A 13528-nucleotide genomic window follows, 5' to 3' on the forward strand; every position below is an offset into this window, starting at 1 on the left:
GAAATGAGCAAACTTGGAGAGCCTATCTACCACAACCATAATTGAGTTAAAGCCATTTGATCAGGGCAAACCCTCTACAAAGTCCATTGAAATGTATGTCCAAATTTGGGATGGGATTGGATGGGAAGGGGCTGGAGTAGACCTGGCGGATGTATAGCTTCATATTTCTGTCTCTCACATTGGTTACAAGCTGCAACATACAATTTGACCTCACGGCGCATGCTCGACCATTTGAACTTGTGAGACAATCGAGTCAAGGTGCGAAGGTAACCGAAGTAGCCAGCCTGCACGGTACTGTGGAACTCATGTAAGAGTTTAGCTCTCCATTCAGATGTAGCAGGGACATAAATCCGCCTTTTGTAATATAGACGATCACTGTGAAGTGTGAAATGTTTCTTTGTGTTGGTGCCATTCTTGATTGCCTGAATTATACCCGCAGCCTCAGGGTCATGTAAACAAGCTTTATCTATCAGTCCAATGCTGTCAAAGATTGGAGCCGAGATTGTTGTGATTGCACAAAGTTCATGGCTGTGTGACAGGAGGTCAGATACCACATTAGCTTTGCCTGTTTTATACTCAATTGTGTAGTTGTAGCCGAGAAGCTTGGCCACCCATTTATGTTGGGCTGGTGTTGAAATGCGTTGATCTAGCAGGTACTTAAGAGTTTGATGATATGTCAAGATGGTGAATGAATTGCCGAGAAAGTATGGTCGCCATTTGTCGACGACAAACATTATAGCGAGCATCTCACGCTCATATGTCGGTAGAGCTTGGTGGCGTGGAGATAGAGCTCTACTAAAAAAGGCCACTGGATGTTTCTCTTGGGTGAGGACTGCTCTAATCCCCAGTCCGCTTGCATCTGTTTCAATAGTGAATGGTTTCCCAAAATCTGGTAAGGCTAATACCAGGGTTGTAATGACTGATTGCTTGAGAAGAATAAAGGCGGATTCAGCCACTGGAGACCAAGTGAAGCTATTGTGCTTAAGCATATTGTGTAATGGTTGAGCAATGATGCCGAAATTTGCCACAAAATCGCGATAGTACCTTGCAAGGCCCAAGAAGCCACGCAATTGCTTTGGAGTTTTGGGTTTAGGCCATTCTTTAATGCATCGCACCTTTTCTGGGTCCATAAATACTCCGTGGGCATCCACCACATGGCCTAAATACTCAACCGAGCTTTGAATCAATGAGCACTTGGATAACTTCAGTTTTAGCTGGTTGTCTTGTAACACCTTAAATACAATTTGGATATGCTCCAAATGACTCTGTAGATCAACACTATATATTAGAATATCATCAAAGAAAACCAAGACAAACTTAATAGACTTGAGCAATTCGTTCATGCAAGACTGAAATGTCGACGACGCATTTGTGAGGCCGAACGGCATAACCAAAAACTCGTAATGTCCATCATGAGTATGAAAAGCCGTTTTCTCAATGTCACTCTCAGGCATCCGAATTTGGTGATACCCCGATCGTAAATCCAATTTGGTAAAGAACTTAGCCCCATGTAATTCATCCAACAACTCATCCACGGCCGGAATCGGAATTCTATCCTTGATGGTTGCGGCATTGAGTTCACAGTAGTCGACACAAAAGCACCATGTTCCCTCCTTTTTCTTCACCAAAATAACCGGCGACGAAAATGGACTAGAACTTGGTCGTATTACGCCCGCTTGAAGCATCTCCTATACTTGGGCCTCAATCTCATTTTTTTGTGAGTGGGCATATCGATATGGACGGACCCGAATTGGGCTGCAGGGTTATCTTGTGGTCAATAGCACGGGAGGGAGGGAGGGAGGCCAGTTGGTGGGTCAAATAAACTTTTGAACTTGGTAATTATAGATTGGGCCTAGGTGGGGTGGGCTGAGTGTATAGGTTGATCTATGTGTTTGGTGGGGTTGGGGAGAAGTTGGAAAAGTGGTAGACTTTGTTCTGCCTCTACCAAAGCAAGTATGCCGGATTTATCCCGGCGCCGTCCATTATCGGCTTGACCGTGAAGAACATAGCAGTGTCCATTGTCAAAGAATATCATCACTTTCTCCGCAAAATGCATACCAATGAAACCAAGTGAGCTCAACCATTTAACTCCTAAAACCAAATCACACCCCTCCACAGGGAGAAGCAAGAAATCGTCAGTGAAAGTGTATGACTGAATGTTGACCGTGACGGATTTCGCCTTGCCAGCCGGAGTGAGATTATGGCCGGAAGCTGAAGTGAAGTGATGGTTGCTCCCCACATCAATGGAACACCCCAGTTGCCGAGCAAGGCTTGGGTTTAAGAAACTCGACGCCGATCCACAATCAATAAACACTCGCATTGGTGTACCAGCAATATGGCCTTGCAATATGAGGACCTCACTCAAAGTGGATTTTGAAATAGCATGAAGTGGCAATACTTCATTGCCTTTTTCAGGATCATCCAAAGTAGGATGAGCATCATGAAATTCCAGCTCGTCGTCCTCACCAGTTAGTGGCTCCACTAGAGCATAAAATGGATTATTGCATATGTATCCCCGTGAATATTTCTCATCACAGTGGTCGCAAAGACCCTTAGCACGCCGCTCCTACATTTCGGCACTCAGAAACGTACGTAGTTTGGCTGGATTAGGAGACCTTGGGTGAAATTTATTGTATGGTGGCTGAGCTGTCGGTGGTCCAGGCTGGGAAGTGGGTGTGGTGGAAGAATAGGACATAGTGGGTGGGATATTGCTGAACGGTTAGATGCGTGCCAAGGTACGGATTTGGATGATCGTAGAGCTGCAACTCTGTTGCCTTTTACCTTGGTCTCAAACCGGTGTGCCAATCGGTGGGCATGAGCCAACGAACGCGGATCAAACCCCAACACATCATGATGGATATCTAGCTTCAGAATACCGCACAACATTGGAACCAGATCCGGGGCTCGGCAAGAAAGTTTGGTGAACTCAGAGATAAATTCATCCACAGTGCCGTGTTGTTATAAATGCGACAACGCTGCCTTGAAGTTGCTGGAAGTGCCCGTGCCAAAATGATCAAGCAACGCCGTGACAAATTGTTGCCAAGTTGCACCAGGGTGGCGTTGTTTGAAAGCATTCATCCGAATTGATGCAGAAGGACCCAAATGAAAGGATGCAAGATACACACGTTCATGGAGTGGAACATTGTAGAATCGCATATAACGTTCGACCATCGCCATCCATCCCAAAACATCATCACCATTAAACCGTGGCACTCAATCTTTGGTGCCTTGTAATGAGGTGGTTCTTGGTGCGGCAGAGGGTAATTGTACCGGGTAGGGGGAGGTTGGGGGACTTTGTTGTGAAGCAAAGGACTGTTGAGTACAAAAGGGGGGCATAGATGAGCTTGAAAAACCAAGAGGTGGAGGTGGGTAGGGTGGTAGTGACTACCGAGTAGGTGGAGGTGTTGCCGGAGATGTTAGGTAAAGGAGTAGTGTGGGAGATAAGGGATGAAGGTCAGGTGGATGACTGAAATGGAGGCGACATCGCCGGCCAAGAGAGGGGCGGTACGGAAGTAGAGACTTCGCACGTCATGTTGAGGAACATATCTATTTGCGGGGAGAGTTGTATGGACGGACGGTAGAGTGCCACCACTACCACCGTGCTCTGCAACGAAGCAAGTTGGGTGGAGATCTTGTTCTCAAAGGCAGACTGAGAAGCCTAGACTTGTTGAGTGAGTTTTTCCAAGGATAGATGCAGTTGGTCATTTTGATTATGTAAGAATTCCACAGTGTTCTGAAAGTTGGAAAACTGAGTTTCTGCCGATATGGTAGAGGAAGAAGATGGAGCAGAGCTAGAATTGGGGGGGGGGGGTGCAGAGGGTTTACCAAAGCAGTGGAGTAAGGTAAGGAAGGAGGTTGTAGGTGAAGATTACGCATCATGGAAAGTGGCTGGCTCTAGATACCAATGTTGGAAGTCATCGGTTCAGAATAAGGTCTGGATTGAATTTACAGTGAACTGGAATTGAATTGTATTGAAAATTGAAGGAAATGCAGAGAAAGCTAAAGTCAAAATATAAGAAATACTAGATAGTTCTCATTCATTCATTACCTCTCCGAAAGCATAGCAAATACATATATAGTTTAATACTGGACCTCATAGGCCTACATGATAGATTAGCTTATAAGAGATGAGTCCCAACACAAAGATAAACTGTTAATTTTTATCATAATAGCAAACTTCATAGATACCAGATTAGATTTTTTAGCATAACCTAGACTTTCTTATAAAGAACTACATGAAGCTAGATTAAAAATAAAAAAGACTCATAAAAATTAGGAATAATCTCCCTAGAAATACCCAACATTATTGGGATATTATCTACGATATCCAACAACAAATCTATCACACAAGAAAAGAATTTGCAGTACTTCAAGAAACTTTTGAAGAAGATAAAAAACCACTAAATATTTTGAGCATTGGTTAGATCCTAAAAGTAGCTGGTATCAGAGCCTAGCCATTGGTTGGAGTTTTGGGTTGTCCCGGGATTCCCTGGTTCCAACCCCTCTATATACCGCGGTGGAGGTGGTGGTCAACCAGTATTTCAGAGATCAAAAGTTGGGAGATATGCACCGTTGGGCGTGACGGCCCGAAGCGTAGCAGCGCATCAGGTGTTACTATCGCGGCCGACATCCGTGTACTCGGAGTGAGGAACCGCTAGTGCGCGGCTTCTAAAGTTGCATTTGTGTCGAAGTGACTCTCGAGAGTGGTTCAGAAGAGTAATTACTCATTTTCAAGCTCTAATATCTGCGCTAGGGCGGCCCGGGTGACTCGTTGCTCCTCCTCTCTTTCGGCCTGAAGTTTCGCAAGATCCTAGAGTGTTATTTCCAGAGTCGTTATGGGATCGGTGAACGAGACCCAAGACGGCTCTTCTGTTGTGGTAAGTATGTTGCCCTCCGAAGGAAGAGATGGATAATTCTCATTTTCGTTCAGGGTGACCATTGTAGAACTGGAAGAGTCATGCTGACGAGCACCCTCATTCTAGCGCCAAATGTTACCGGTGTTGAATCCGGGGGATCCTGCGCCTCTTAGCCTGTATTCCAATATGTCAGCTCAATGAGATATGCACACACAAAATGTTAAGTCAAAGGGTCAGTGGTGAGCTGGTCTTTGACTCTCTGAAGCCTAAGTTAGTATCTGGTGCAGAATTCAAGTTCAAGAGTTAAAGACTTAGGAATACGTTACATTTTTTAGGAGATATATGACGGGTCTTTATAGGTGCATTGGGAGAAGTGCAATTCCCTATTCCCGATGTGGAAAAACGTGCATGTAGCAGGTCATGTCAGCTTGGCATCTGGTTGAGTTGGGTCCCCTTATGCCGGTCCGGCGACCGAAATGAGAGAAGATTTCATCGGGAAATGTCTTGTTAGGGAGATGTGTTAAAAAGAAGGTTATTAGCAATGAAACTACCGAGAACGACCCTATATGATATCAATTTACTTCGCACAAGGATTTGTGGTGAGTTTCTTGATCATGTACTTGAGCTCCTTTCATCATGTCCTGGCGATATACTTGATCATGTAAAACAAAGCATTCAACATGGAGGGCAAGCATTTGATGCACTAGTACCTGCCATTAGCAACACTATTGTGGAGACTCTGGTTGAGAAGTCTGTTGAGGTAGCTTTTGTGTATTCGTATTTTGGGCAGCCCTTGGTGTTGACGATACCAAGATCGAATCGTACCGCTCATTGTGGCAATGTATTGCTCCTGCAAACAGGCAAACTGTGATTAATTTCTAAAGTTTTTGGTGTTTTGGCCTCGAGCCAATTGTAGATGTAATTTACTTTTTAGTCTAAATAATTTTGTTGTAGTTGTGTAAAATGCATCTTTATATATTATTGATTTACTGTAATGTTTAGTCATCAAATATTAATCAAAAATATTCATACTCAGTAGATTCAGAAGTTTAATGAAAATGAATTTTAGTATGAAGTTCTGCCAATACAAGAGGGCATAATTATTACATCATGAGCAAATCTCAGCTAGAATCTGAACCATCCATCCAGAAATAATAAGAATGAATTAATGATCAATATATATACACCAGAGCCATTGTGAGTCTTTTTATCATTGTATCAGGGCGGATCCAGGATTTATAGGTGGGGTGGGCTTGAATTTTTTTTCCTTGTTGACTGAGATTATAAGAGAAAATATAGCTAGTACAATGGTAATCAAATTACCTAACATGTACAATTTATTTTGATGCAAGAAAATAAAATAAATAAGGGTCAGAAAGAACTATAGACATTATGGTAAATAACATCTAATATCAAGAAATTAAGAACTCTTGATGAAAATAAGAAGTATAAATCAAAAGTTATGTGTTGCTTGTAACCTAATGTTGATATCTGTTTTTCCACAAGCCCAAAATAAAGCTTGACATACAAATATCCGGGTCAATAGTCTTAAAGCCACGTCAAGCTTAATATAAAACAACCGTAAATTGAGCACAACACACAATCCACGTAGACCTAAGCTATGTTTGAGACTTACAAGTTTAGTTGTGGTGTGGAAGGTAACACGAGTACATGAGACCCATTTTAGATATCTATTATTGCCGATTTTGGACTTTGGACTAAAATCGAGCCTAATAATCTTAATCTTTACATGGACATGCAAAGATTAGAAAATTCAAGTTCACATGCTTAAACACATCTACAAGAGCTACCACAAAACAATTAGTTATCCCAACAACTCCATTAATTATGCTCACAGTTACCTTGCAATAACTCACATTCTTATGCATCATATACAAAAGCCACATTTGACTTTCTCTTTTATCTATTATCAATACTATAGTGTTACAAGCATTTCCAAATGTACCAACATCAAGATTGTGGCCACATAGTAGCCATTATCTAGAAATATGTTGCTCCAATTTCATACTCCACCTAACGGTACAATAAGCTCTAAGCCATGTGATTATTGCCTTGTTATGGATATTTAGACTTAACATTATGATCCCCTTGATGTCCAAAAGTTTTTTATACCATTAACCTGTTTCTTAGCCTTCCCTTCTCTAGCCTATAAATTTAGGCTTATAGTTGTTGTAATTCAACACTCAACCCCCAGCATCACAACTTACTCCAAGCAAACCATCCACCATCTCAAGCAAGTATGCCGAACATTCTCAACTTTTAACCCAAAAGCCACTGTCAAGCTTTATATCTAACCTAGCAGCCACCACCAAATTCCATTCTTTCCTTATTCTAGCAGATTCACTATAGCAAACCTCTCCCTTTAACAAACATCTCATTTCTGCGACTCATGGCTTCTAGCTCCCACGCCATATGCCTCCTTGCAGGCTCTCTTCATGCATCATGTTCACCATCAATACATATCATGCCACCGCAGCGGCTTAAGTCTACTGTAGGAGAGATCTGGGAAAAACACAACAGAGCTTCTTAAAGCTTTAGACCCAGTCCCGAACTCAGAAGGGGTAGAAAGAGGAAACCAGGCCATTAAGCTACCTCTTTACAAAATGACCCCAATACCAAACACAAAAGTAAACCCTAGTGAGAGAGAAAATGCAATTATTCTCCAAAGAATTGAGGTTTAGGCCTCAAATAGATCCAAAATTTATAAAAAGGAAGTACATTATTCACCTTTGAGCCCACTCAACTTTTAATTAAGAAAATAAAAAATAAAAGAAAGAAATATAGACCAGTAGATTCGAACTCTGGTGGGCTACATATTGGAGAAAGTAATTAGCTCAGTATATTATACACTCATCCATGTCTACTTATCACATGCTAATTGATTTATATCATAAGTCTCGGTTGGGCTTGAGCCATACCAACCTACATGCTGGATCTGCCCTTGATTGCATCATTACTACGAACTCTTCAAAGCTGATGAGGCCATCCCCATTCAAATCAAAGTATCAAACTGATTGATCATCACCTTGCATTCCTCAATAGACTTGGACTCACCCAACTTGTTAAGCATTCTCTTCAAGCTCTTGGGTGTTATAAACCCACATCCGTCCCACATCCGTCCCACATCATACACTTCAAAAGCCTCCCTTAAACTCTTAATTTTCTCTTCCTCTTCTCCACCTTCCATCAACTCAACAAGATCATCCAAACCCAACAAGATCACTTCAAAAGACTACGTGAAAGGTGTCAAGCCTATATGACGTGATGGATTTAACTTTGGTGGTACTTGAACTGTAGGACCATAAAACTATGAAGAAGCCTATATGATAATCAAAAACGTTAATGGCCTCACATTTCTGCTGATATCATAAATTCCGAAACTACCCTTCCAATGAACGAAGCAGTGTTCTCATCATCATCTTCGCCTGAGTTTGCTGGTTATGTGGAATGCACTAACTGAGTCCCAGCACACATCATCACAGAGCACCCATTTAAGAAATGGGTTTGCTTATTGTAAACTCTGCAACCTCATTGACTTGGAGGAACTCTATCTTCACTTGTAAGTCATGAGTTTTATCTCTATTTTCTGGGAAACTGGTTTTCCAGATACTAATTACTAGCTAACTGTTGTGCTATTGCTTCTTCATATGTGACCAGGTGGGAGGTGTAGGTGTATTGGTCTCTATGATTTGCAGAACTGTTTACCAACCAAATCATGCACTGTGAGACTCTTGCACTGTTTTGTCTGTAATCTAAAGTACTTGACTTTTCATGCATCACTATAATGGAAATGTCTGTTTATTTATTGGCAGGGAGTTGGATCTGGGTCAAGAGCTTTTGCAAGCCGGAATTCGGTGAAGAAGTTGAGAAGGGAGAGACTGGCAAGCGAAAGGGGTGCAGATAAGACTACTGCTAGTTCTGAAAATGTTCAAAATGACAACAAGCTGGAGCTTTCTGATGATTCAGCTGCAGAGAAAGGGGTTAATATCCCTTCCAGAGGTGCTGTGCTTCAGGCTTGCACTGTTACTTCCGGGTTGATAGTTGCTTTGGGTTTCCTAATTCGACAGGTAGGATTTTCACTTTTTTTTTTGTAGGAATGATGTATGATAAAATTGATAAGTAGATTATATGGCGGCATTGCGTTGATAATAAGGCTTGCCTTCTATTAGTATTGTAATTGTTGCGCTATAATCTATTTTCAGTTTCCTATTGTACCATTGAAACTTTTCACTGACAAATTTTCCTATATGAAGAGGTCAAGTAAGTAGTTTTTTCACTCACTAGCAACTATTTATGACCACACCACAGATTTGTCCTTAAAGATTGAACTATGAATTAAATGTTAAACTTTTTTTAGTTAGGCAATATACGTATCTCTTGCTAATGGAGGTTTGCTTAACTTGTTAACTATTTTACATTTTGAACATATTTGATTACTTATAGGCATCTCATGTTGCATCCGTTGAAGGATTACCAGTCCTTGACTGCTCACTGGAAGTATCATGTACGCATTCTTCACAAACTCGATCATCTTTGTGCAAATGTGCAAAAATGTTGATTCATTCAAACTTTATTCTGTTCTTCTTCATGAGGAGCTTTGCATATTGGCAGAGAGACAAGCAACAAGAAAGCCATTCTAAAATAGATTACTAAAGACAAAATGAAAATGTATAAGTGGAAATCAGGCTGTTTATGATATAGAGATACAACTTTTTGCCTCCCTTTTGTACAGTTGATTTTGAAACGTGGCATCTTCAGTTGATTGCCGGATTGGTTATTTTGATATCATCATCCCGATATCTATTATTGAAGACATGGCCAGAATTTGCAGAGTCAAGCAAAGCAGCCAATGAACAGGTATCTACTATTCTACTTAATTTCTGTTTCCAGAACTGTCTTTAGTCAACTACTAGCTAATTTCTTAACATTGTGTTGAAGGTAGAATACTTCCCTAGCTAATTGGTAATTTTGATATCATATAGTTAGACTGCCGTTTGTCAGAATCCTTTAAAATTCAAATGAGAATATTATCCCTGGCTGCTGCTGCTGCATCTCTGACATAGTCCAATTTTGTAATTTAGGTACTTACTTCACTTCAACCTTTGGATTTCATAATCGTTGCATTTCTTCCTGGGGTCAGCGAGGTGACCATATTACACTTAAACACATTGTATTTTGCTTCCATATTCAACTACTTACACCAATTCATTGTGCATTCTCCGGACAGGAACTTCTTTTCCGGGGTGCACTGCAACCTCTTTTTGGATCCAGTTTGAGTAGTGCCATGGTGGTTGCCCTCGTCTTTGGTGCTCTACACCTGGGCGGTGGCCGAAAGTATTCCTTCGCAGTCTGGTATTAATCGTCTCAAATTAAACCACTCATGAATTAATAAGCTTCTTTCAATATATGTATATTTTTTCCATTACAAGTTTATAACATCTAAAGAGGAAAATAAACTATGGCTTAATGTTGTGCAATCTATTCTCCAGAGAAAGAACTAAAAGATATATGATTTGTTTTGTGGTCACAGGGCAAGTTTTGTTGGGTTTGTGTATGGTTATGCCACCATTGCATCTTCTAGCCTCGTTGTGCCAATGGTTTCTCATGCAATGAACAATTTGGTGGGAGGGATTTTATGGAAATACAGCTCAGATTCATCACGGGAGATATCAGACTCAAACTAGAGGTCATTGCTGTTGGATAGAATAGGAAAAGATGCTAGAGTAGGGAAAGATTAGAATGATACATGTACAAAATTCAAGATGAAATGAACTCGTCACCCGTTTTGAATGCATAATATGACATTTATTTTCAAAACAAATTCTTTTATTCTGTTCCAAATATGATCATGGCGTTATATTTCAAGGTGCTATATATGGAGGAGAGACATTTTTTTTCTTGCAAAGCAGTGTAAACCAACCTTCAGCTCCAGTATCTTATTCTTATAGTGTTAGCTGAAAGAGAATCAACAAGATGGTGAAATCATCATTGGCAATTATGCTCGTGCTGTTTTCCATCGTTCTGGTTGCCAACATGAGCCAAATGAAAGTAGTTGAAGCCAGCAGTAACAAGGTGCTCTCACAAGCTGCTGATCAAAACGGCATTGTGCTTCGTATGTACTCTTACCTCTGTTATGTTCTTCAGTTGTAAATATACATGCACGTATGTATCTGCTAACTAATCTTGCACTTGCATGTGGATTTTGAATGATGGATCAGCTTGCCCGAGCACCTGTCCACACAATCAAACTTATCCCTATTGCTGCCAGTGTGATCCAACCAAAGGTTCCTGCACACTTTGTTGCAAGAAGCAATTGAATTGATCCTAGCTGCTATATATTGCAATTATGCTTCCCCGGTTAAACAAAATGCACCCCGCAATAAAGTACAACGATTCTGTAGTTTTTGTTACCAACGAATAATCTCTATATATACAAGAAATTTGCTGATTAATTAGTCATCAAATAACACCGCAGTTTAGTTTTCAGTTGTATGTTCTCTGTATGATGTCAAGCGTCTTAATCTGAACAATATCTTTATTTTGACTTTCAGATCTGCTTGACACACTCAAACTCATTGATTTCGTACCTACGAACTGTCGTATTGTACCTAATTATGAAGCATATTATAAATTTCCAATTATATGTGTTATTTTTCTTAATTCTTCTTTTCATATGGTCAAAGAAGATTAGTAGTAGCGGCCAAACGAAAAGCATAGTGATCAGCGTTTACCATTAGAGAAGACATGACAAGTCACAAGTGACAAAATCTTCTGCGTAGAAATCCCCGCGCATACAGATTAGGAAACAACGCCTTAGCTTTGAATTCTAGAAGAAGAATAAGAAACAGCAGGCTCTGGGGAACCAGAACAACGCGTTATTTAGGACTCAGTTTCCTTAAACGGCCAAAGCTGAACTACATGCATCCTCCCTTTCCCGCGTAGGAGACTAGTTGCACCAAGCCTTGTAACAAGTAAACAATAAAGAATCTTTCAAACTTTTCAACTTCCCATTTTCCCTTTAAAATGGGGTCTCATTTTGTTTCTTACATCCAATTTAACAGTACCTTCAATTCTCAATCCTCAACATTTATCCAAATCTTCATCTACACCCTAGCTATCTCTGTGTATTAAACATTTAAACTCCAGTGCTCTGCCCAGATTTACGACCATGGCATCGGTAACTCCTCTCTCTCTCTCTCTCTCTCTCTCTCTCTCTGTGTTGAGCAGTTCCATGTAACTGCACTTCGGACCTTTCAGTGATTAGCTAGGGATATGTGTTTGCTCTTCTTTTTTAGAGAAGAAGATTTCATTGTATCATCTCTAAGGCTAGATAGTTGCATAAAACATCCGTAGACTTGTGCCCTGGATCAATAATGAATATTACAGAATGGAAAAAGTTTTCGATTCTAAGCTCTATGATGATATGAAGTTGTTGGAATGTCGGAGAAAATTCAATCTTTGTGATATATGTAAAAGTTGTCTGCTCTATGATTGCAACATACTATTGTGCTAAACTGCTAATTAAAGAGAGAAATCATTTTCTGGTAAAATTTTAGTGCTGTGGTGAATGAAGTTTGAAACTTTGGCTGTATTTACTTGTTGCTGCAGCATGAGGGTGGAAGGTCTTTACCGAAATTTGGGGAGTGGGATGTGAATGATCCAGCCTCAGCTGAGGGATTTACCGTCATTTTCAACAAGGCCAGAGCTGACAAGAAAAATGGTGGAACTTTACTTACTGTTGTAGAAACATCAAGCCACAACTGTGAATCCAGTAAAGTAAATAATAAGCAAAAGTATCCCAAAAGGGTATGTTTTCATAGTTATAATTTCAAGTTAAATTCTTATATATCGATTAACCTAGCTGCTGATCAATCAATCTCAACTGAATATAAACATTTTGAATGCAGAACAAGTGGCTTTGCATGGGTTGTTAATTATGCTCCAAGACGAAGGAAAGTGGGTGTTTTAACTGGATACAGGCATGCATGTCTTCTGGATTAGAGGCTGCTTATGCTTTGGTGCTTATTCTTTATAACTTAGTTGTTTATGACTCCTTGATGGCTTTATTTTGCTTACAAGGAGTGCAAGTATATGGAGGAATAAAACGTCTCATTTTTTTGTTCTTATTCCAATGACAAGGTGAAGACATTGAAAGGTACCAACAAAGGGCCGTGAAATTTACACAGTATTTTACAATTTACATAGTAAAAAGTGAGTCAAGATGGGTCTATTCTAGTAATATTAGGCTATTATAAGTTAGTGTCTTTGAGAATGAGACTAATCGGTTAATGTGACATCTAGTATGAGAACCTAGTTCAATTGGAACACTTCAATGTGACATCTAGTTACGATTAAGGTGAGAACACTCTTACAAGTTAAGATAATATCAAGTGGACAATCATTAACTATAAAAAAGAAAATGAATATATTGATTGAAGTAAAAAGTTAAATTCGTAACAAGTGAAAGCCACAAAACGAAAATTCTTACCAATGTGGAGATTTGAGTTTTCTATCTAGAATTTGATGTTGTGACCCAAGAATGGATCGCACGAATGATAAATTAGTCACACGAATTCAGCAACAACAATATTGGATCTTAAAATTTTGCCAAATTGTTAACTTACAAGCATAAATAATTTGACCAAAGTTAC

General features: G+C 40.0%; 2 protein-coding genes across 3 annotated transcripts; both read left to right on the top strand.

The window, feature by feature from the left end:
* The first annotated feature begins 8251 nt into the window (after positions 1–8251).
* Positions 8252–10661, top strand: LOC126792702 (uncharacterized). Of its 2 annotated transcripts, XM_050519162.1 has the most exons (8): positions 8252–8436; positions 8535–8599; positions 8690–8944; positions 9321–9381; positions 9610–9734; positions 9959–10021; positions 10105–10229; positions 10408–10661. In XM_050519162.1, exons 1-8 carry the CDS (start codon positions 8376–8378, stop codon positions 10559–10561), a joined length of 909 nt encoding a protein of 302 aa, XP_050375119.1. In that variant the 5' UTR covers positions 8252–8375; the 3' UTR covers positions 10562–10661. The 2 variants fall into 2 exon arrangements, with proteins under 2 accessions (XP_050375119.1, XP_050375120.1); XM_050519163.1 differs by lacking the exon at positions 9959–10021.
* Positions 10662–11909: 1248 nt separating this feature from the next.
* On the top strand, positions 11910–13009 carry LOC126792713 (protein NOI4-like). The gene is made up of 3 exons (XM_050519174.1): positions 11910–12054; positions 12486–12683; positions 12785–13009. The coding sequence occupies exons 1-3, from the start codon at positions 12046–12048 to the stop codon at positions 12809–12811; spliced, it is 234 nt and encodes a 77-aa protein (XP_050375131.1). The 5' UTR covers positions 11910–12045; the 3' UTR covers positions 12812–13009.
* The last annotated feature ends 519 nt before the right edge of the window (positions 13010–13528 follow it).

This window comes from Argentina anserina, chromosome 4, assembly GCF_933775445.1.
Source record: "Argentina anserina chromosome 4, drPotAnse1.1, whole genome shotgun sequence".
In the NCBI taxonomy this organism is placed as follows: Eukaryota; Viridiplantae; Streptophyta; class Magnoliopsida; order Rosales; family Rosaceae; genus Argentina; species Argentina anserina.

Coding starts and splice junctions, on each gene's coding strand:
- LOC126792702 (XM_050519162.1), top strand. CDS start 8,376: ATGGGTTTGCTTATTGTAAACTCTGCAACCTCATTGACTTGGAGGAAC. Junction 8,437..8,534: donor GAGGAACTCTATCTTCACTT/GTAAGTCATGAG, acceptor ATATGTGACCAG/GTGGGAGGTGTAGGTGTATT. Junction 10,022..10,104: donor TTCTTCCTGGGGTCAGCGAG/GTGACCATATTA, acceptor TTCTCCGGACAG/GAACTTCTTTTCCGGGGTGC.
- LOC126792713 (XM_050519174.1), top strand. Junction 12,684..12,784: donor AGCAAAAGTATCCCAAAAGG/GTATGTTTTCAT, acceptor TTTTGAATGCAG/AACAAGTGGCTTTGCATGGG.